The sequence below is a fragment of the Erythrolamprus reginae genome, chromosome 5 (genome assembly GCF_031021105.1).
Source record: "Erythrolamprus reginae isolate rEryReg1 chromosome 5, rEryReg1.hap1, whole genome shotgun sequence".
NCBI classification, from domain to species: Eukaryota; Metazoa; Chordata; class Lepidosauria; order Squamata; family Dipsadidae; genus Erythrolamprus; species Erythrolamprus reginae.
This window is the reverse complement of record NC_091954.1, coordinates 92,147,123-92,171,213: the sequence shown is the minus strand read 5'-3', so window position 1 is coordinate 92,171,213 and position 24,091 is coordinate 92,147,123. Positions and strand designations below refer to the sequence as shown.

The 24,091-nt window shown below is 39.1% G+C and overlaps 1 protein-coding gene across 1 annotated transcript in view; it reads right to left on the bottom strand.

The window, feature by feature from the left end:
* The window catches only part of LOC139168515 (vomeronasal type-2 receptor 1-like), a 40,941-nt gene extending 18,683 nt beyond the window's left edge, over positions 1-22,258 (bottom strand). The window contains exon 1 of the mRNA XM_070754131.1: positions 22,008-22,258. Within this exon, the coding sequence (XP_070610232.1) occupies positions 22,008-22,258 (251 nt within the window). The remainder of the gene's footprint in view (positions 1-22,007) is intronic.
* Between the last annotated feature and the right edge of the window lie 1,833 nt (positions 22,259-24,091).

Sequence of the window (24,091 nt, the reverse complement as noted above, 5' to 3'; positions counted from 1 at the left end):
AAAAATAATAAAGGTGAGATTTTAAAAATCTAAATAACTAAATAAACTTATTTATATCTGTGAGTTATTTAGAGGATGCAATATTTAGAATAGTAGCAAATATAAATTTCCTAGTATTTTTTAAAAAATGAATTCAGAAAAACCTGTAACTCTGACATTGCAACACTGATACAATGCAGATTGCGCTCTTTGTCCAGTATGCTCACTTTCAGAATTGTGTTGTCTTTGGGAGGGAGGGGAAGAAAATATAAATGGGAATTAATCATGATGATGATAGATAATGAAGATGTTCTGGTTATAGTTATTGTGGGCCATGCTCTTCTCTTGGAAGGAACCTGCTATCTGAAGAACTATCTAGTCCAAGTTCAATTTAAATTACATTTAAGGAAAGAAAAGAAAAGCAGGAGAAACGTTAAGCTGCTCGTTCACAGGAAAAATAGTAAAAACTGAAGATGAAGAAACAAGCCTTCTGGTTGTCCCAAAGGTGATTTTACAAGAGGCAACTGGACTTTCTGGTTTTTCTTTGAAAACTTTTTGCTTCTCATCTGTTCTGTCGAAGTCTCTGGGAGAATCCTCCCGAAAATTCAGATACAAATTTCAGACACACACATGTTTGAAAATTCAAAACAATGTTCTTTATACCGAAAATCCAAATAAGCTAAGCACTCTTTTTGTATAGCAAAGAGCACTCGTCTCCAAACAAACTGGTAATTTGTACAAGTCCCTTATCAGTTCTGAGATATTTAGCTTGCAGCTGTGTGGCAATTCACAGTCCTTCTTCTTTCAACAAAGTGAAACACACTTTGCTCTGGTTTAGTTTCAAAGCGGGGAAAAATCAGTACACAAAGGTCGAAGTCAGCAAGGCAGGCACGAAACACAATGATCAGCTAATCCTCCACAATGGCCAAACCCACAGGCTGCTCTTTATAGCAGCCTCACTAATTACCACAGCCCCACTCAACCACAGGTGGCCTCATTTTCTTTGATAATAATCTCTCAGTTGTTGCTGCCTATGCATCGCTCTCCGTATGCGTGGCTGTATCATTAACTCTTGTTCCGAATCCAAGGAGGAGCTAGATAATTGATCTCCTTCTGAGCTGTCTGCCACACTCTCCTCCTCCCTGTCACTCATGTCTTCTTGGTCAGAGGAGCCTTCATCAGCAGATTCTACCGGGAGCAAAACAGGCCTGCGGCATGTGGATGTCTCCCGCACATCCACAGTCCTTGGGGCAGGAGCTGAGCCACAGCTAACCACAACATCATCCAAAAAGCTTATTTTATTTATTTATTTATTTGTCAAAACACGTACAAGATAATAGGTATGGTATAAACATAAACAAAAACAAGTAAGTAGAGGTAAATTTGGACAATAGGACAGTAGGGCAGGGACGGTAGGCAAGATGGTGCGCTTATGCACACCCCTTACAGACCTCTTAGGAATGGGGTGAGGTCGACTATAGACAGTCTAAGGTTAAAGTTTTTGGGTTTGGGGAACAAACCACAAAGTCAGGTAGTGCATTCCATGCATTGATCACTCCATGCATTGATCACTTGCTGAAGTCATATTTTCTGCCGTCGACTTTCTAACAGTTTATATTGAGTTTGAATCTATTTTGTGTGCGTGTGTTGTTGCAGTTGAAGCTGAAGTTTTCATTGACGAGCAGGACATTGTGGTAGAAGATTTTATGAACTACATTTAGATCAGATTGGAGGTGACATAGCTCTAGGTTTTCTAAGCCCGAAATTTCAAGTCTGGTGGAAGTCTGTTGCAAGCAGAGGAGTGGAGGACTCTTCTTGTGAAATATTTCTGGACTCTCTCAATTGTATTAATGCCTGATATGCAGGGAGGGTTCCAGATAGGTGAGCTGTATTCGAGGATTGGTCTGGCAAATGTTTTGTATGCTTTGGTTAACAGTGTAATATTGCCAGAGAAGAAACTATGCAAGATTAGGTTAACAACTCTTTGTGCCTTTTTGGCAATGTTACAATGGGCTCTAACACTTAGGTAATTAGATATGAATACTCCAAGTTCCTTAACAGAGTGAGAGTCATCTACAAGGTTGTGTCCTCCAAGTTTGTAGACCAATGTGATACATAGTCTAAATCAGTGATGGTGAACCTTTTTTTCGTTGGGTGCCAAAAGAGTGTGGGCGCGTGCTATCATGCACGTGTGAGTGTCCACACTCATAATTCAATGCCTGGAGAGGCAAAAACAGCTTCCTCTGCCCCCCGGAGGCCTTCTGGAGGCTGGGAGTGGCCTCTTCCTCAACTTCTGGTGGGCCCAGTAGGCTCGTTTTTCATCTTCCCCAGTATTTCCCTTACATTAAATCCCATTGTCAAAGCCACAGTCAACTTTAACAATTATGTTGGGATGCATTGCCAGAAATGGGTATGGCTGTGATGGAAGAAAGGACCAAAAATGGGACAGAAAATAATTACTATTATAAACATCCTCACTGCTATTTCCCCAATCACCTCCTCACTCTGACTATCATTAGGAGATGTTCCATATGCCTATATTGTACCCATATTAAGCACTAGTACTGTTGCTAATAATAGAAACATAGAAACATAGAAGTCTGATGGCAGAAAAAGACCTCATGGTCCATCTAGTCTGCCCTTATACTATTTTCTGTATTTTATCTTAGGATGGATATACGTTTATCCCAGGCACGTTTAAATTTGGTTACTGTGGATTTATCTACCACGTCTGCTGGAAGTTTGTTCCAAGGATCTACTACTCTTTCAGTAAAATAATATTTTCTCATGTTGCTTTTGATCTTTCCCCCAACTAACTTCAGATTGTGTCCCCTTGTTCTTGTGTTCACTTTCCTATTAAAAACACTTCCCTCCTGGACCTTATTGAACCCTTTAACATATTTAAATGTTTCGATCATGTCCCCCCTTTTCCTTCTGTCCTCCAGACTATACAGGTTGAGTTCATTAAGTCTTTCCTGATACGTTTTATGCTTAAGACCTTCCACCATTCTTGTAGCCCATCTTTGGACCAGTTCAATTTTGTCAATATCTTTTTGTAGGTGAGGTCTCCAGAACTGAACACAGTATTCCAAATGTGGTCTCACCAGCACTCTGTATAGCGGGATCATAATCTCCCTCTTCCTGCTTGTTATACCTCTAGCTATGCAGCCAAGTATCCTACTTGCTTTCCCTACCGCCTGACTGACTAATAATGCTATTCTTGTTATCAACATCAGAGCCAGAGAGGTGTAATGCTTAAGGTACTTTGAGGCCTAGAAGATCCTGAGCTCCTGGAGCACGGGAGATATAAATTGGATTTATAAACAAACATTGTAAACAAACAAACGCTGCTAATAGAATTGTCATCACTGTCTCATCCTGCCCATTTCTGGCACAAAGAGCTAGGAACCAGTTGCTGTAGTGATTAAGATTTTAGAAATTAGTCGTTAGGTATGAAACCTGGCTGGGTGATTTTATAAAGTAATAAAAGTGTGTGTATGGGGAGCTAATAAATAAACATCCTGCCTATACTCATAACTCACAATTCCATAAATTTTGATTAAGAGAACAAGTAGCAAACCCAGCTCATAAATAATGTCCTACTTTTGAAAGTTCAGCAACATTTGTAAAGAGAGGCAAAAATTCAGAATATTTTCCATGACATATCTTTGAGGCATCATATAAATGAATAAATTTAGCTAGAAGCAATAAGCATCCATACATTTCTGGGAATTAATTTGCCACCTGATATGGTTTGCAATGGTTTCTAATTGTTTAATAATTAGAATGAATTTGAAGCTTTCAAAATATTAATGATCTGGATAATCTGTTTTAGAACACGCATGCAGGTAGTCCTCAATTTATGATGATAATTAAGTCCAGAATTTACATTGCTGAGTATGCCAGTTGTTAAGTGAATCACAATGTCATTAAGCAAATCTAGCTTCCCCCCTGCCCACCTTGACTTCACTTCTTAGACATCAGTTGGGAAGGTCACAATTGGCAATTGCTTGACCCTGGAATGCTGCAATTGTAAATACAAGTTGGTTTCCAAGCAACTGAAATTGTTGTCTCTTTTTTCAGTGCTGTCATAACTTGGAATAGTCACTAAACAAATGGTTGTAAGTTGAAGATTTGAATTTGTATACATTTTGTATATATAGTGGTACCTCATCTTACGAATGCCTCTTCTAATGAACCCGGTGTTTAAGATTTTTTTGCCTCTTCTTCCGAACTATTTTCACCTTACGAACCCAAGCCGCTGCTGCTGGGATGAAGGGATTTCTTTTTTTCCCCTTTTTTGAAGAAAGAAAAGGGAGGGGCGGCTTGGAGGGGGAAAGAGTTTGCAGAGAACACCGTGCTTGCAGAGGCACTGAAAGGGTCTCTTTGAAGAAAGAAAAGGGAGGGGCGGCTTGGAGGGAGAACGACTTTGCATTAACAAAAGTAGGAGAACAGCGTGCTTGCAGAGGCACTGAAAGGGTGTCTTTTGAAGAAAGAAAAGGGAGGGGCGGCTTGGAGGGAGAAAGACTTTGCAGAGAACAGCGTGCTTGCAGAGGCACTGAAAGGGTGTCTTTTGAAGAAAGAAAAGGGAGGGGCAACCCCCTTGTCTTTCTTCTTTCCCACTCACCCTTTAGCCTAGCCTTGCTTCTTCCACCCGCCCCCTTTAGCTGCTCCTTCCTGCCCTCTGTTCGCCTCCCTTCTAAAGTTTGGGATTTTCCTGAAGGATTTGCACGCATTATTTGCTTTCACGTTGATTCCTATGGGAAACATTGTTTCGTCTTACAAACTTTTCACCTTACGAACCTCCTCCTGGAACCAATTAAGTTCGTATCATGAGGTACCACTGTATTTTCCTCCCTAGCCTTTTTTTTTTGGCAAGGAAAAGGCTCAGAGGAACTGATAACATCATACATAGATGCCTAACATTCCTGCAGCTTTCTTCTAATATAGGTTGCACGTGCATGTTTATCCTCTCTGAGATGATTATCATCAATCCCACTACTAATATCTGCACTGCCGTCTGTATTTTGTTTAAATAAATCAAATCTGCTGTCTTCCATGCTGTTCTAAATGTCTAAATGTTTGCTGGCTTAGAAAAGTTGTGTTGACTATGGAGTTAGACTGTGTGGCAATCAGGCCAGCCTCACAATTAATGCTTTTGCTGATGGCCATCAATTTGAGGAAGTATCCCACACATAAATTCTCAAGTAGTATAGGTCAAAGCCAACTTTGTGGAAAGAAAACTGAGAAAGTGAAGGAAGAATTTATTGAAGTATTAATCTAAAGTGCATTTTGGTTAGACTTGCAAAATGAAAAATACTGATGAAAATATTTGGAGGTGGTAAGTGAAATTTGGGGAGGTGCAGCAAAACTCTTGAAGGCTATTATGATGGCTTCACCTCCAGAGAAACAGAAGAATACAAACCTGTAAATCAGTCTTTTGAATGCCCTGAAAACAGCTCTGCTGGATCAAATTGGGAATGTTAGAAGTCTGTCTTTTGTACTTTGAAGCTAGAAAGCTGAGCTCTTGCTTGGAAATTAAAGCACGTACAATAAATACAAGAGGAAGTTTTATGTGTCATTTCAAAGTTCCATTCAAAGTGTCCAGCTCTGAACGATACACATATTTGTTGCTAAAAAATGAATCTTATAAACACCTCTTGAGTCTCTAGCAATTATCACACATAACATGAACATACAGTTCTGTTTTTTAATCTTTTTCATAAAATATTTAAACCACAGTTCAAGTTCCTACTATTATAGCAATCAAAGAACTTCAAAGTAAATACAGTGATACCTCATCTTACGAACCCCTCGTCATACAAACGATTTGAGATACGAACCTGGGGTTTAAGATTTTTTTGTCTCTTCTTTCGAACTATTTTCACCTTACGAACCCACCACTGCCGCTGGGATGCCCCACCTCCATACTTCCGTTGCCAGCAAAGTGCCCGTTTTTTCGCTGCTGGGATTCCCCTGAGGCTCCCCTCCATGGGAAACCCCACCTCCGGACTTCCATTGCCAGTGAAGCGCCCGTTTTTGCGATGCTGGGATTCCTCTGCTGGGATTCCCCTGCAGCATCGCAAAAACGCGGAAGTCCAGAGGTGGGGTTTCCCATGGAGGGGAGCCTCAGGGGAATCCCACCAGTGCAAAAACAGGTGCTTCGGCTGCCAAAAGGGGTGAATTATGGGCTTGCACACATTAATCGCTTTTCCATTGATTTCTATGGGAAACATTGTTTCATTTTATGAACTTTTCACCTTACAAACCTCGTCCTGGAACCAATTAAGTTCGTAAGACAAGGTATCACTGTAAAGTAAATGAGTAAACAAATAGTAAATCTACTGCCAGTATTATCTCAGTGGAAAGGCTCACACACACACACAGAGATATTAATATTTTTTCTTGGAGAATGCATGTGTGTGCCAATATATTTCAACATGTGATATTCTTTCCAGCCAGATTATTTGTGGATTGCCTGCTATCCTGCTTTTCTCAGAATAGCACAAAGTGAAAAAATTCTGAGCAGGGAGAAAAAGAGCAGATACCATTTCTACCTTTAATCATAAAAAAATTTAGGCAATGGTGAAAAACAAAATTCAAATTTGGGAATGCTGTTAAAAAAGTATAGTGAATTTTTTTTTAATGACCAATATAATCATTTTAGTATTATGTTATAATGCTTCCATTGATGTTTTCCTGGGACATTTTCACCCCACAAATTCCCACAAACACATCCAGTCTTGCAAGAAACCTCCCCATCTCTATCTCATATAAAATGAACAAATTACTATGGTACAGGATACACAGGCCCAGCAATTGGCTGACTTAAAGCTAAAAATCCTGAGCTGATATGTAAAATACTATCATTTGTATGTGTAAAATCCACTGTTAAACCCTGTGGTTGAATAAGTAGCAATCAGGACCTTTTGAAAGGTGGAACATTTCTATGACTGTGGCATGGGAGGGATGGAAATGTATATTTTGTTCAGTTCTAAGCAGGAAGAATTAGGAATAGGTGACTATCTAATGATGGAAATGAGATAATTCTTAATCCAGGACCTGGAAAATCTTGTGGTTAGCTCTGGCCCAACTCCTGCCCCAAGGAATGTGCAGGTGGATGTGGGGGAAACATCCATATGCCGCAGGCCTGTTTTGCTCCCAGTAGAATCTGCCGACGAAGTCTCCTCTGACCAAGGAAGCGTGAGTGACAGGGAAGAGGGGAGTTTGGCAGACAGCCCAGCAGGAGATCAGTCATCTGTATCATCCCTGGATTCTGAACAAGAATTAATGACACATCCACGCATGCGTAGAGTGATGCATAGGAGACAACAACTGAAGGATTATTACAAGAGAAAATGAGGCCACCTGTGGTTGGGTGGGGTTGCTCTAATTAGTGCTACAGATAAAAGTGCAGCCTGGTGTTTTAGCCTCATGGCAGTTTATCTGATTCATTGTTTCATCAAGATCGTGGTTTTTGCTGTTCAGGATTGTGTGTGTGTGGACTCTCTGGACTTTAGAATTGGACTCAATTTCCCAGTTGAGCAATTGCACTGCATTTCACCTGTGCCTTGTGTGTACCAGAAAATCCCTTCGACGTTTAAAAAGGGAGCTGTTTCTGTTTTTCTGTTTATAAAAACTTTTGGGTTTTCCTTTTATCATGTGGTGTGTGTCTTCCTGGACTAATTACCCTGTAATTATGGGCGGTTGAGACACACCGGCAGAACAGAAAATAGGGTGAGATAAGAGATATAAAATTTCCCCACTCGTTCCTCACAGCAGTGATGCAACTTCCTCATCTCACCCTCTTCCCTAATTTCCAAGAAAGTAAAGCCCACAAAAAATTAGCCAACACCATAAAAGTACACAGGCCAAAAATTGGTTCTGAAAAACGTGAAGTTCTCATCTGGAGGTAAGTTAAATGCTGTAATTATATGAAATCATGTAATTACTGAATTGAACAGTAAATTGCAGGCAGGGAGTGTGACTGGTTTTGAGAAAAACCTTAATATGCTGTGGAATAAACTCCTGACAGAAATTGTGCAGAGAGCATGTATAGTCCATCCTAAACTAAAGTAGAAGCAAAAAACCACTGGAAAATTATAGAGGAATGGTTATTAGAAATTTTAAAAGAAAAAAATCGAGGGAAGAAACAGAATTCTTTCTATTCGGGATTTTTAACAAATCATACAAAAAGGAAGATAAAGATTTGATTACACACATTTTAACAGCAGCCAGAATAATACATGCTCAACTATGGAAAAATGTGGGCATCCCAAATGAAGAAATGATTATTAAAAAAAATTAGAATGTACCGAAATGGATATGTTAACTAAAGGTTTAGATGGGAAAGAAAAAATGGATCATTTATTTGTTTGTGATTTGATTTGATTTGATTTGATTTGATTTGATTTGATTTGATTTGATTTGATTTGATTTGATTTGATTTGATTTGATTTGATTTGATTTGATTTGATTTGATTTGATTTGATTTGATTTGATTTGATTTGATTTGATTTGATTTGATTTGATTTGATTTGATTTGATTTGATTTGATTTGATTTGATTTGATTTGATTTGATTTGATTTGATTTGATTTGATTTGATTTGAATGCCGCCCCTCTCCATAGACCGTAGACTTATTATAGAGTTTGGGATAAATTTTATAACTGGTTTAAAAATAGAAATGATCAATATGTAAAATAGACCGCAAGGTTTAAAAGGATCAATCATTAATATTTTCTTTTCTTTTTTTAAATCTTTGAAGTTGGGGCTTTTTTGTTTTTTTCCAAACACTGTTCTTTACTAAAACTTCCTTTTCTTTTCTTTTTATTCTATTCACTCTTTAGAGAGTGTTCTAATTCCGGATGTAAAAACTTAATCAACTCTGTATGTGCTTCCGGTGGAAATTGAGATATGTGTATCTCTTTTTATGTTTGTGAGTTTTTGTCTGTTTTTAATGTTACGTTTTGTTTTTGTTTTAAATAAATTTTAAAAAAGGAAGGAAGGATCCTCTCAATAATGAACATTAAAGGTAAAAGGTAAAGGTTCCCCTCGCACATCCCTCCTAGTCATTCCTGACTCTAATAGGTGATGGTCATCTCCGTTTTTAAGCCAAAGGGCCAGTGCTGTCTGATGATGATTCCATGGTCATGTGGCCAGCATGACTAAATGCTGAAGATGCATGGAATGCTGTTACGTTTCCACCAAGGTGGTCCCTCTTTTTTGCATTTTTAATGTGCTTTCAAACACGATTTTGGCAATTTTTTCTGATATTTTTGTTTCCACGCATGTGATAATTGCTGAAATCAAGCTCACTGGAGCATTCTGCATGCGCAGAAGCCAATTCTCACACTGGGGTACATGGGGGGGGGGCACAGCTGCACACGCATCCAAACAAGACAGCTAATTTCAATAAACGTAGAGAGAACTTGGGACAAGAATCCTCAAGGATGAGAATCCTCAAGGGAAAAACAACTTAAGAAACTTGGGAAAATTTGAAAAGTGAGATTATAAAAGCCCAGTCTAACACAATACCAATGAAGAAGAAAAATAATAGGTCTCAAAAGAAACCAGCATGGCTGCATAAAGAACTGTCTGACAAATTGAAAGACAAAAATGACAAGTATAAAAAGTGGAAAGAGGGGGAAATAACTAAGACAGAATATCAGCAAATAGCCCGAGCCTGTAAAGATGAAGTGAGGAAAGTTAAGGCTCACAAAGAACAGAGGCTTGCAACAAAAGTAAAAAGTAACAAAAAAGCTTCTTCCAACACATTAAAAACAAGAAAAAAGTCAAAGAAACAATTGGTCCATTGCAGGGAGGAAGTGGCAAGAAGGTGACAATCAACAGGGAGAAAGCAGAGCTACTTAACTCATTTTTTGCATCTGTCTTTACACAAAGGGGGAGAAAACAGTCCAATCCATCAAAACAACATCACGAAAAACATATCAGGAACACAAGATAAAATAGGGAAGAAAATGGTAAGGGAACACCTGTCTATTGTAGACGAGTTCAAATCACCCGGACCAGATGGATTACACCCCAAGGTTCTGAAGGAACTGGCAGACGAGATCTCAGAATCACTGAACTGTATCTTTCAAAGATCCTGGAGCACCGGGGAACTGCCAGAGGAATGGAAAAGAACTGATGCAGTTCCCATCTTCAAAAAAGGAGAAAAAATAGATCCAGGGAACTACAGACCTATCAGCCTGACTTCAATACCAGGGAAGATTCTGTAAAAGATAATCAAGCAACGAATCAATGAACACCTAGAAGCAAACAAAGTAATCACCAACAACCAACATGGGTTTGCCAAAAATACATCATGCCAGACTAATCCTATTGCATTCTTTGACAAAGAGACAAGATTAGAGAACCAGAGGAATGATGCCAATGTAATTTACTTGGACTTCAATAAGGCATTTGATAAAGTAGACCATAACCTACCACTAGATAAAATAGAAAAATGGATTCAGATGGATTCAAAACTGGCTGACCAATCACGCTCAACATGTAGTGCTCAATGGAACTGCATCTACATGACTTGGAAGAGGGGATAGATGGGGAACTCATCAAATTTGCAGATGACATCAAACTGGCAGGAATAGAAAATAGGCTCAAGATACAGAAAGATCTTGATAAACTTGAACATTGAGCGCTATCTAACAAAATCAAATTCAATGGTGAAAAAAAGTAAAGTTCTACATTTAGGCAAGAAAAACAAAATGTACAGATACAGTACAGTGATCCCTCGATTATCGCGGGGATTACGTTCCAAGACCTCCCGCGATAATTGATTTTCCGCGGTATAGTGGTGTGGAAGTAAAAACACCATCTGCGCATGCGCGCCCTTTTTCCATGGCCGCGCATGCACAGATGGTGGAGGCGGGGAGCGACGAAAGTGCGGAAGCCGACAAAGATTGCTTTAAATGTCGGCTGCCCCCGCCCCCCCAGCGCCCGCCCGCCGTTCGCCACTTGCCCGCCCGCCCGGCCACTCGCCCGTTCGCTCGCCCGGCCACTCGCTCGCTCGCCGCTCACCCGTTCGCTCGCCCGGCTGCTCGCTCGCTCGCCGCTCACCCGTTTGCTCGCCCGCCCGCCTGCTCGCCCACCCGCTCGCCCGCCGCTCGCCCGGCCCGGCCGCTCGAGAGCAAGAGGGGGAGAGATAGAGAAAGAGAGAGAAGGAAAGAAAGAGATGAGAGAGGGAGGAAGAGAGTGTGAGAGAGGAAGAAGCAAGATAGAGAAAGAGAGAGAGAAAGAAAGATGAGAAAGGAAGGAAGAGAGTGAGAGAGAGGAAGAAAGAGAGAGAAGAGTGGAAGGAAGAGAGAGAGAAATGATAGAAAAAAGGGGAGAAAAAAAGAGAAATGAGAAAATGATTGAAGCAGAGAATGACAGGAAAGAAAGAGAAAGAGACAGAGAAGTGACTCTTGGTGATGACGTATGATGTCATCGGGTGGGAAAAACCATGGTATAGCAAAAAAAACGTGGAGTATTTTTTAATTAATATTTTTTGAAAAACCGTGGTATAGCGTTTCGCGAAAATCGAGACCGCGAAAATCGAGGGATCACTGTATATATAGTAACTTGCTTAACAGTAGTAACTGCGAGAGGGATCTTGGAGGCCTAGTGGACCACCATTTAAATATGAGCCAGCAGTGTGCAGCAGCTGCCAAAAAAGCCAACACGGTCTAGGCTGCATTGACAGAGGGATAAACTCAAGATCACATGAAGTGTTAATATCACTTTATAACACCTTAGTAAGGCCACGCTTGGAATAGTGCATTCAGTTTTGGCCTCCACAAATGTAAAAAGGATTTGTTGAGAATCTATAAAGAGTGCAGAGAAGAGCAACAAAGGTGATTAGGGGACTGGAGACCAAAACATATGAAGAAAGGTTGCAGGAACTGCGTATGTCTAGTTTAATGAAAAGAAGGACTCTGGGAAACATGATAGCAATATTCCAAAATCTCAGGGGTTGCCACAAAGAAGAGGGAGTCAAACTATTCTCCAAAGAACCTGGGATTAGAACTAGAAGCAATGTGTGGAAACTAAACAAGGAGAGAAGCAACTTAGAACTAAGGATACATTTCCTGACAAAACAATTAATCAGTGGAACTGCTCGCCTCCAGAAGTTGTGAATGTTTCAATACTGGAAGTTTTTAAGATGATGTTGAATAACCATTTGTCTGAAGTAGTGTAGGGTTTCCTGCCTAAGCAGAGGGTTGGACTAGAAGACCTCCAAGGTCCCTTCTATCTCTGTTGTTGTTGTTGTTGTTGTTTTTATTATTAATATTAATATTATTATTTCAACCAGTCTACGAAAAATAGTTTATGGGTTATTAAAACTAAAATATGCAGTATTACAAACTCACAACTGCCAGCACCTTTTTAGTTAAACTGGTAACTTACACACAAATCCTAAATTTGTAATATTTCCTTAATACAAACCAAGTTTCTTAAACAGATTGAGATCACCTCCTTGTTCTGTATGTGTACTGTCATGCTAATACATGAGATATCATTTTTACATTATTTGTAACCATTGCTTGTTTTTTATCACATGATTCCTTTTTCCCAAAATAATGCACTTGGGGAAAAGGAATCCTCAATCTGAGTATTGTATTGGCAGTTCTGTGTTAGCAAATACTTCAGAAGAGAAGGATTTAGGGGTAGTGATTTCTGACAGTCTCAAAATGGGTGAACAGTGCAGTCAAGCGGTAGGGAAAGCAAGTAGGATGCTTGGCTGCATAGCTAGAGGTATAACAAGCAGGAAGAGGGAGATTATGATCCCGCTATATAGAATGCTGGTGAGACCACATTTGGAATACTGTGTTCAGTTCTGGAGACCTCACCTACAAAAAGATATTGACAAAATTGAACGGGTCCAAAGACGGGCTACAAGAATGGTGGAAGGTCTTAAGCATAAAACGTATCAGGAAAGACTTAATGAACTCAATCTGTGTAGTCTGGAGGACAGAAGGAAAAGGGGGGACATGATCGAAACATTTAAATATATTAAAGGGTTAAATAAGGTCCAGGAGGGAAGTATTTTTAATAGGAAAGTGAACACAAGAACAAGGGGACCCAATCTGAGGTTAGTTGGGGGAAAGATCAAAAGCAACATGAGAAAATATTATTTTACTGAAAGAGTAGTAGATCCTTGGAACAAACTTCCAGCAGACGTGGTAGATAAATCCACAGTAACTGAATTTAAACATGCCTGGGATAAACATATATCCATCCTAAGATAAAATACAGAAAATAGTATAAGGGCAGACTAGATGGACCATGAGGTCTTTTTCTGCCGTCATACTTCTATGTTTCTATGTTTCTATGAATGAATGGGAGAAAAAACCTCCAAAGATAAATGGGCTATGCCATTTATCCATATGACATATACTGGAATAATTTGCATATAAAGTATATCTAAGTCATTTCAGAATTGAGATTGTAACACAAGACTTCAAATTTGCCAGCAGGTTACAACTATACCCAGATTTCCTCCAAAGCAATAATTCAAAGTAATCAGAGATACTACTGCTTTCAAAAAATATTACATGAAAACAGTGGTATCGAAAACAAGGTTTTAAGAAATATTTTTCTTAAACAATGTGCATGTATATTTTTGCAATTCTGCAAATGTTCCATGAATGCCAAGGGAATTGGAGCTAGTGCTACTTTCTCTAAACATATATGGCTAATGTCACCCCCTCATAAGTAAAGAAAGCAAGTAGTTGAATCACTCAAAATGAAACTGTTAGCCCTAAGTGCTTTTGCAAGTAGAAGATCCCAAAGTTCACTTGTTATTATATTTGATTAAGAATATTTCATTATTAATAAAAATATTTCTGCTGAATACAGTAGTTGAGAAAGCCTAGAACTATGGTGCCTAAAACATGATTTGAGTATTGCCCACAAGATCATATTCTGCAATGTCCTTCCGGTCAATGACTACTTCAGCTTCAACCGCAACAACACAAGAGCATGCAACAGATTCAAACTTAATACGAACCGCGCCAAACTTGACTGTAAAAAATATGATTTCAACAATCGAGTTATCAAAGCGTGGAACTCATTACCGGACTCAATTGTGTCAACCCCTAACCCCCAACACTTCTCCCTTAGACTCTCCATGATTGACCTCTCCAGGTTCCTAAGAGGCCAGTAAGGGGCGTACATAAGTGCACTGGTGTGCCTTTCATCCCCTGTCCAATTGTCTTTCCTTTCTCTCACTTATCATGTATATTCTCTTTCTTTCATATATCCTCTCCTCTAAGTTCACTTTTACCCTTATATATATTACTATATGTCTATTTTTCTTCCTATGTATTTGTGTATTGGACAAATGAATAAATAAATAAATTATATTATCCAGTTAACTCTACTCCATCTACCAACAAAACCTTTCTTGATTATAGCAAAGCTGAGTTTTTAGCAATAGGCTCTCAATTTTATGGGCATGCATACAAATCCAATAAAGTCTTCGGAGAGGGGTGGCATACAAATCTAATAAATTGAATTGAATTGAATTGAATTGCAGTGCATTCTACAAAGAGGGCAGTATAAACTGTTGAACACTCTTCGAAAGTCAATAAATACAACTATTTTTTTTAAATCAAATTTTCTTTTACATGGATTGTCTGCTGGTGAAAATCTGGTCACAACATCCTCAGCTTGGATGGAAATAACTCCTGGTTGTCTGTTCCCACTGTTTCCTGAAGCAGAGATTCTCACGAGGACATTTCCAACGATAGCAAGAAAGTTTATGTCTCTGTAACTAATACCTTTTATCAAAATAAGGATTATAATTGTTTGTGTTTATACAGAAAGGGTCTTGAGTATTAGATGAATCATAACAATGAATTAGTCACTGGGTCTAGTTGAACTTCAACACCCCTAACCCTCAACATTTTCCCCTTAGACTATCCACAATTGACCTCTCCCGGTTCCTTTGAGGTCAGTAAGGGGCGTGCCTAAGTGCACCAGTGTGCCTTCCGTCCCCTGTCCAATTGTCTCTCCTTATCTCATTTATCTTTTCTTCCTTTCAAATATGTTCACCTATACTTTTATATCTTTTCTTCTATTCTTTTCTTTATTTATATTATTACATATCTATTCTCTTCAATGTGTATTATGCATTGGACTAAATAAGTAAGTAAGTAAGTAAGTAAGTAAGTAAGTAAATAAATAAATAAATAAATAAATTTTGAATTCTTCAACCATTATTCCAACTATTCCAGGTGCTTTATCATTTTCAGTAACTTTATTACTATTTTTACTTCATCTCAACATTCAGGGTGAAATTTTCTGAGTGTGAATGAACAATGGATCTACTGGTAATCCCCATAGTTCTCTATGATTGCAGAGTTACTAGAAGAATTATCTCAATCTTTGAAGCCACTCATGCAAAGAACGTATAAATATCCAATCAGCATTAAAAAGAGCATTCGTTGTCGACACTTAGGCATCTGAGACAGGCAAAGAGTATCTGGTGTTTGTTTAGCATTTTCCACTTTCAATCATGGTGTGCACGATCTGCTTTCAGCTTATGGCAAACCTTATGGTTGAATTGTCTATATTGAGCTTGGCTTATTTGCCTTGGTTTATCAGGTCTGTATACCAGATGGAGTACTAACACGACCTGCAGGACAAACTAAACTGATCTCAAGTTGCCTCCCCCACCCCCCAACCCCGAATATTTGTAGATCAGGGTCTTGGTGATGATATCACTTAGTTTGTGCAATAAAACATCTTCGAGAAAACAACCAAACTCGGAGAGCACCAAGTCCAGATAAAGCAGGAGGGTTAGTCCCCGTTTTAAAGTATTGTAAAACCGTAAATGTTTTCATGGAAATGGACAAACCAAACACAGAAGATAAAAACTAATTTACTATGATTGCAACTAACCTTGTGCTACATATATTCTTCTCTACTGGAATGCAGCATCTAAATTTTTATTTGAGTTAAGTATACCATAGGAATCCACTTAGTCTCTTAAGTCATCAAATCCAATTCCCTAATTTGCATTCTTAATTTTAATTTTCTGAGTAAAGTATCCTATCCTCATGGTTTCCTAGTCTCGGTTGAAACAGACAGAATGTATCTAGCAATAGCAAGAACATTTATATACTGCTTCACAATGCTTTAAAGCCTGTGAACTTACCGTCAGTCTATTTACAGGACTGCCTGCTACCTCACACTTCTTAGAGGCCAATAAGGGCACACAGAGTTGGCCTTCTCTGGGTCCTGTCCGCCAAACAATGTTGGTCGGTGGGAGCATGGGCAAGGGCCTTCTATGTGGTGGCTCCAACGCATTGGAACCAACTGCCTCTGGAGATCCGTATTATCCCTGTCCTAGCGGCATTCCCAAAAGCCATTAAGACCTGGCTTTTCTGGTGGGTCTGGGAGCATGAATGACTGAGGGTATGTATGATTTTAAAGGACTATGATTACGGGTTTTTAATATTTTATTGCTGTTATTGTAACCTTTTTATATTTGTTCTAATTTTTGTTATTATTGTGAGCCACCCAGAGAGCACTGGAATTGGGTGGCATATAAACCTCACTAAATAAATAAAACACATGCAATCACTGAGCCACCAGGCTCTAGTGAAGAAGACCTCTCTATCTCCCTTGCTAATTAGTTCAGTTATCAATTTTACCTGTTCTCGTAAGGCAGGGGTGTCAAACTCATGTCATCATGGCAGCATCACATGACGTATCAGGACTTACCCCCCCCCCTTTGCTAAAATGGGTGTGGGTGTGGCTAGTGCATGATGTATCTGGCTCGTGGGCTGGGAGTTTGGTGCAAAGGCAGACTTTAAGGCTGTTTAAGGATCCTACAATGTAATATAATAAGTTTATATAGCCACCCATCTCATATACCTGCCTTTGGATGGCTAACAAGGAACAACAAATTCAATTCAATTCAATTCAATTTATTAGATTTGTATGCCGCCCCTCTCCGAAGACTCGGGGCGGCTCACAACAATAATAAAAACAATATTCCAGCGAAAACAAATCTAATATTAAAAAGCACATAAAACCCTATCATATTTAAAAAAGCAAACAACATATACATACCCAAACATAAATATAAAAAAGCCTGGGGGAAAAGTGTCTCAACTCCCCCATGCCTGGCGGTATAGATGGGTCTTGAGTAATTTACGAAAGACAAGGAGTGGGGGGGCAGTTCTAATCTCCGGGGGGAGTTGATTCCAGAGGGCTGGGGCTGCCACAGAGAAGGCTCTTCCCCTGGGACCTGCCAAACGACATTGTTTGGTTGACGGGACCCAGAGAAGGCCAACTCTGTGGGACCTTATCGGTCGCTGGGATTGCAGAAACGTGGGCGAATCTAGGAAGCCCCACGATGGCTCTCGCAGCCGCGTTCTGCACGATCTGAAGTTTCCGAACACTTTTCAAAGGTAGCCCCATGTAGAGAGCGTTGCAGTAATCAAAGGGGAGCATTTTCCCAGGTTCACCTAGTGCACCAGTTGCGGCCCTATTTGGATGGAGTCTTTACTCACAGTCATTCCTGCCCTTATCACCTCGAGGTTCAACTACTGCAATACTCTCTACATGGGGCTACCTCTAAAGAGCGTTAGGAAACTGCAAATTGTGCAGAACGCAACCGCGAGAGCAATCAAACATGTACATATCTCTCCAACATTTGCAGACTTCATTGGCTTCCAATTGGTTTCCGGACGCAATTCAAAGTGTTGGTTATGGCCTACAAAGCCCTACATGGCATTGGGCCAAAATACCTACAGGAGTGCCTTCTACCGCACAAATCCTAGCAACCGGACAAGTTCCGCAGAGTCGGCCTTCTCCAGGTCCCGTCAGATAGACAATGTTGGTTGGTGGAGCCTAGGGGAAGAGCCTTCTCTGTGGGGGCCCATCCCTCTGGAATCAGCTCTCCTCGGAGACTTATACTGCCCCTACTCCCCTTGCCTTCCACAAGAGTCTTAAGACTCATTTAGGCCGCCAGGCTTGGTACTGGAAGAAGCAAATGCCCATATTCTCTCTGTTAAAGATACAGCTCTATTGCCTTTTAATTCTTTTGGTAACTTTGACCTTATATATTCACCTCAACAATGCACTGGAATGGAAATTAAGTTGATTAGTTACCATTGTTGGATTAATTTGAGAGTTAGTATTTAACAGAAAGTTCTTGGTTCTAACACGTGTAACAGTACGAATTTGATTACCTTTCCAGCACCAAAGGCTGTCAAACATATCTGGATCTTACTGGGCAGAAAATTCAAGTTGATTCTTTATTTTCATGAAAAATTGATATTGTTGAGCAATTCTTATTTAAAAATGGCTGGAATTAGTTTTTGATTTGGAAAACATGACCACACAGTGGTATCATTATACATACTGTAACTAAGACTTACATAATGATAACTTCAAAATGTTTGAGATTTTACAAAAGGAGTAATTTACTTCAAAGTGCGTTGGCTGCCGATCTGTTTCTAGACACAATTCAAAGTGGGGTTTTTAGATTTTCCGCCCTGACCAATGAATGTTTTCAGTATGATTGTCGAATGAATGGTAATGATAGCTTTTCTAAAACAATTAGAATTTTAAAGATTGTTTTAAATTTATTATTAATTGGATTGTTTATTACCATTTTCTGGTTTTTTTGTATATGCTGTGAGCCGCCCTGAGTCCCCGGAGACGGGCGGCATACAAATCCAATTAAATCTTAAATCTTAAAGATTGAATGGCCATACATAAAATAAGCTGAAATACTTGCTGTATATATTGTTTGACTCAATATCCTTGTTGCCTCTGAAATTCCAAGGACCCTAAATCTATTATTAGAATTATTTTACAGGGACTTGTTGTTAATTTATTATCACCAAAAATTACAAAACCGTGATAAAATAAAATAAAAATGGGACAATATATAAGAAATTGGGAACAGATATCATAGAATCTTACATTACCCATTCAGTGGGCAATGCTATATGTTACTTTGAAACTATTAACTGAGAAAAAAAATCTTGGAACTGCTGGGCTCCTCAGAGAATATTTTAAAAATAATAATTTAATTTATTAAATTTATAAGCCTCCCAACTCCTATCGGACTGTCTGAAGATGATTCTTATCCTTTCTACATGGAGATACAATACATTTAAAGAAAATTTGGTAGATAAATTGTGAGCATGCCCAGTTATAATTCTTTATTTGTTAGCTATTATAACTATGGTTAACCAGGTTCTTGGAAGGGTGTTTTAAAAAGTTTAACTTTTGCTTTTGCAATTTAGTGAATTTCCACATGAAAAACTTGAATATATTGGCTAATATTGGCTAATTTATTTATTTATTTATTAATCAGATTTGTATGCCGCCCCTCTCCGCAGACTCGGAGGTAATGTTGTTACCTTTCTTTAACACAGAGACACACACACAGGGGGAGGGAGGAGGAAGGGGAGAGAGAGACAGAGAGACAGAGAGACTAGACGTATATCTGATTTTAAATAGTATTCTGAAAGTTTGACAATATTTGGAACATAATAGTCATGTTTAATACTTTGGGAGAAACAATGATGAGTGAACCAGGCTCTGTCACATATGCCTCTGTTTAGGATTTTCTAGTTATTCCTTAATACAAAGAAGGTGAAGTTTCCTTTTATAAACAGTGTTAAAGCTATTTTAACCTGAAAACATGGAGAAATCACATGTTGCCAGGTTTCATCAAACACGCCACTGAAATTCAGCAGTGCAGTTGAGGGATAGCCATCTGGAGCATTTGTGGGTAAGTGGGAATACATATAAAAAACCAAGCTGGCATTGAATGGCTGTACCGCTTTTATCTCCTGATTCCTGCATTGCAAACATCCCTGGAAGCCACTAAAGTAGTTTGAAGATTCCAAAGCAGACCTGGGGACTCTAGTAGTAACCCATTCTTATCCCATAGGTAAAGGAGTTCATTTTTTCCCCATTAGTGGTTTCCATAACCACATCAGCACAGATCATTCCAATGATCTCAATCAAACCTGCATTTTTTTCTATGGCAAATGTTGGTCTACAGTTGTTTCTATGCCATTTGAATATTATCTAGTCTCTCATAAGTCACTTATACAAACTTGGCTCTCAAGAAGTATTGGTATGTTCAGGAGTATTGGTGAGCTCTATCAGAAAAGCAAAATGTCTCTCCCAGCGATGCTTCTTTTACCTTTCCCCCATTGTAGAGTTGAAGCATTCATTCCCTCTTTCAGTTATATTTATTTATTTATTTATTAGATTTGGATGACGCCCCTCTCCATAGACTCGTATATATCAGTATGAATTTTGCTGTCCTAACTGTTGGTCCTTAACCTGTTTATAAAATTAACTCTGTTTCAACATACTAACGTCATTAACTTCCCGCTAAGGTAATGGATGACAAAGCATAATGTTTTTTACAAATCTTGAGGTTAATTTTGAACATTATTGGTATAAAAAATTAAATCACAGCTGATGATATTAGGCTCAGAACAACTAGTTTTTGTGCATGATATGACTGTATGTATGTTTTTTATATTGGGGTTCCTTGCTTTTTAGATTTTTTAAATGTACTATTGTTATTTTAGATTCTAATTATTAGATTTGTCATTATATATTGTTTTTATCACTGTTGTGAGCCGCCCCGAGTCTGCAGAGAGGGGCGGCATACAAATCTAATTAATAATAATAATAATAATAATAATAATAATAATAATAATAATAATAATAATAGACATGATGCTGTGGCACAGATGATCCACTGGAACTTGTGCCGGAACTACCATTTACCAGTGGCAAAGAACTAGTGGGATCATAAGCCTGAAAAAGTGGTCGAAAATGAGCAAGCAAAACTACTGTGGGACTTCCGACTTCAGTCTGACCGAATTCTGAAGCATAACACACCAGACATTGTGATCGTGGAGAAAAAGAAAGTATGGATCATCGACATTGCAATCCCAGGAGACAGCAGAATTGAGGAGAAGCAGCTAGAGAAATTAGTGGAATACGAAGATCTAAAAATCAAGCTGCAACGACTCTGGCATAAGCCAGTGAAAGTGGTCCCAGTGGTACTTGGCATGCTGGGCGCAGTACCAAAGGATCTCAGCGGACATTTAAAAACCATCGGCATTGACAAAATCTCCATCTGTCAATTGCAAAAAGCCGCTTTACTGGGATCGGCAAACATAATTCGCCACTACATCACGCAGTCTTAGGTGCTTGGGAAGCGCCCGACTGGTGATGAAATACAAAATCCAGCATAGTGATCTCGTTTGCTGTGCTGTACTGACATAATAATAATAATAATAATAATAATAATAATAATAATAATAATAATTAATAAATAAATAAATAAATAAATAAATGTTAAGGTTGCCTTACTTTTTCTTGGAAATTAGATGAATATCTTTGGGGCATTCAAAGAGAGTGTTTGAAGGAGGCTTTGCCAGGTGCTCCATGATACCAAAACCAAGAGTTGGGTTCAGGAAAGAACAAAGAGATTGTTCCAAATCTCTTTGAAGAGAGAAGATAACAGGACCAAGGAAACAAGTATCTATGGTACATTTGAAAACTGGCTTTTTACTCTGGCCTCTTCTAGGGTGGATGGACTACTGGGTGCAGATCCAGTGTCCTGCATGGATGAGGCTATCCCTTTCTTTCCTTCTTCCTTCTCCACCTTCATTCCAACCACCTTTTAATTGTTAGCAAAAAGAAAGTCAAAATATCAGTGTTCCTACTTGCAAGATAAAAGGAGGTGTTAAGACGCATGGGATGGATTGAGAAAGTAAAAGACCACCAAGGAGTCATAATCTAGGAATAAGAAACTGGTGAAGGGAAGAAGCATCCAAAAATGTATGAAAAGTTACATGACTGCAGCTTTGTTGCCTAAGATCTCCTCAACTTCCACAGCAGCCCTGCCTCCCTCTTAAGCATTTGTCTTGGGCTGTGACAACAAATATCTGACTGAGAACAACACTTCTTGCCTGACATAAACACTTTCCCCAAACAACAGTAAAAAAAAAAAAGAAGTACCTTACCCCTCACATTTTGGAGAATTTGGAGGTGTACTCGTTGGATCATCCTCAAGGATGGTCCTGAAGTGTATTGGGAACATGCCTCCCAGAACATGGTCGGCTTCCTCAGCCTCCACATAGCCACGTAAATCAAATTTCCCCAGGAGTCTGCATTCTTCCTCGGGCTTCTTTGGAGGGTCTGAAGTTATTGTGGTGGGCTTCAGTATGAAGAGAAATAATCCTATGCACAATAGCCACAGTTTTCGGCTGGCCATTTTAACTCCGAGCTGCTGGAAGAAAATAATAGCTGTTTTGAAAAAAAAACCAGAGGCTTTTATGAGGCTCTCTCATGTTTATGACTCGCCAGCCTATAAAGGAACAGGTGGATTCTCCAGAGACAGACAAGTTGATTCTTCTTTGCTGTGCAGCTGTGTAGATGCAGACTCATGGCTGAAGAAAGGAAGGGACAGGAAAAAGCCTTCTTTTTTTCGTTTATTTTATTCAAAACTGAGTCATGTGTTTTCTTTTTTTTTTAAATTAAACTTTATTACATTTTTCATTAAAAGACAAACATGACATACTTACATTTAACATATATTTGGGGTTGCCATTGCCCCACTTATTTTTGAACTCTATCTAATACAGAAAAAAGAAAATTCACTGATAACATTTAAAATTGATATAGAATGAAAAGAAGCATTTTTGTTTTATATACCTCATCTTACAAACGCCTCGTCATACAAACTTTTCAAGATACAAACCCGGGGTTTAAGATTTTTTTGCCTCTTCTTACAAACTATTTTCACCTACAAAACCACCACGGCTGCTGGGATGCCCCACCTCCGGACTTCCGTTGCCAACGAAGCACCCGTTTTTGTGCTGCTGGGATTCTCCTGAGACTCCCCTCCGTGGGAAACCCCACTTCCGGACTTCCGTGTTTTTGTGATGCTGCAGGGGAATCCTAGCAGCACAAAAATTGGTGCTTCGTTGGCAACGGAAGCCTGGAGGTGGGGTTTCCTAGCGAAGGGAGCCACATTGAAATGGCAGCATCGCAAAAACACAGAGGTCCAGAGGTGGGGTTTCGAGGACTTTGGTGTTTTTGCAATGCTGCAATTTCAATGAGGCTCCCTTCACTGTGAAAATCCACCTCCGGACTTCTGTTGCCAGCAAAGCGCTCATTTTTGCGATGCTGGGATTCCCCTGCTGGGATTCCCCTGCAGCATCACAAAAACACGGAAGTCCGGAGGTGGGGTTTCCCATGGAGGGGAGCCTCAGGGGACTCCTAGCAGTGCAAAAATGGGCACTTTGGCTGGCAAAAGGGGTGAATTTTGGGCTTGCACGCATTAATCGCTTTTCCATTGATTCCTATGGTAAACATTGTTTCGTCTTACAAACTTTTCACCTTAAGAACCTCCTCCCAGAACCAATTAAGTTTGTAAGACAAGGTATCACTGTACTTTACACCTATAAAAATGATAAGATATAACTAATTCTAATACTTCAATATAATTTCAAATCATTTAAATTTTATTTTTACCTTTTTATTTAACCATGTGTACAATTTGTTCCATATATCATAAAATTCTGATTCTTCATGATTGTTTAACCGCCTTGTCATCATGTCCATCTCGGCACATTCCATAATTTTTCTTATTACCACCTCTTCCTTGGGGATATCTTCACCTTTCCAATTTTGTGCGAACACAATTTTAGCTGCTGTCATGTGTTTTCAATATCCTGTAAATAAGTGTGTGTGTGTATTGTGATTTCTGTTATTTATGTATCAATATTTTTGTTTGGATATTGATAATTAATAATATAGACTATAGAAACATAGAAGATTCAGGGCAGAAAAAGACCTCACGGTCCATCTAGTCTGCCCTTATACTATGTCCTGTATTTTATCTTAGGATGAATATATGTTTATCCCAGGCATGTTTAAATTCAGTTATTGTGGATTTACCAACCTCGTTCGCTGGAAGTTTGTTCCAAGCTTCTACTACTCTTTCAGTAAAATAATATTTTCTCACGTTGCTTCTGATCTTACCCCAACTAACTTCAGATTGTGCCCCCTTGTTCTTGTGTTCACTTTCCTATTAAAAACACTT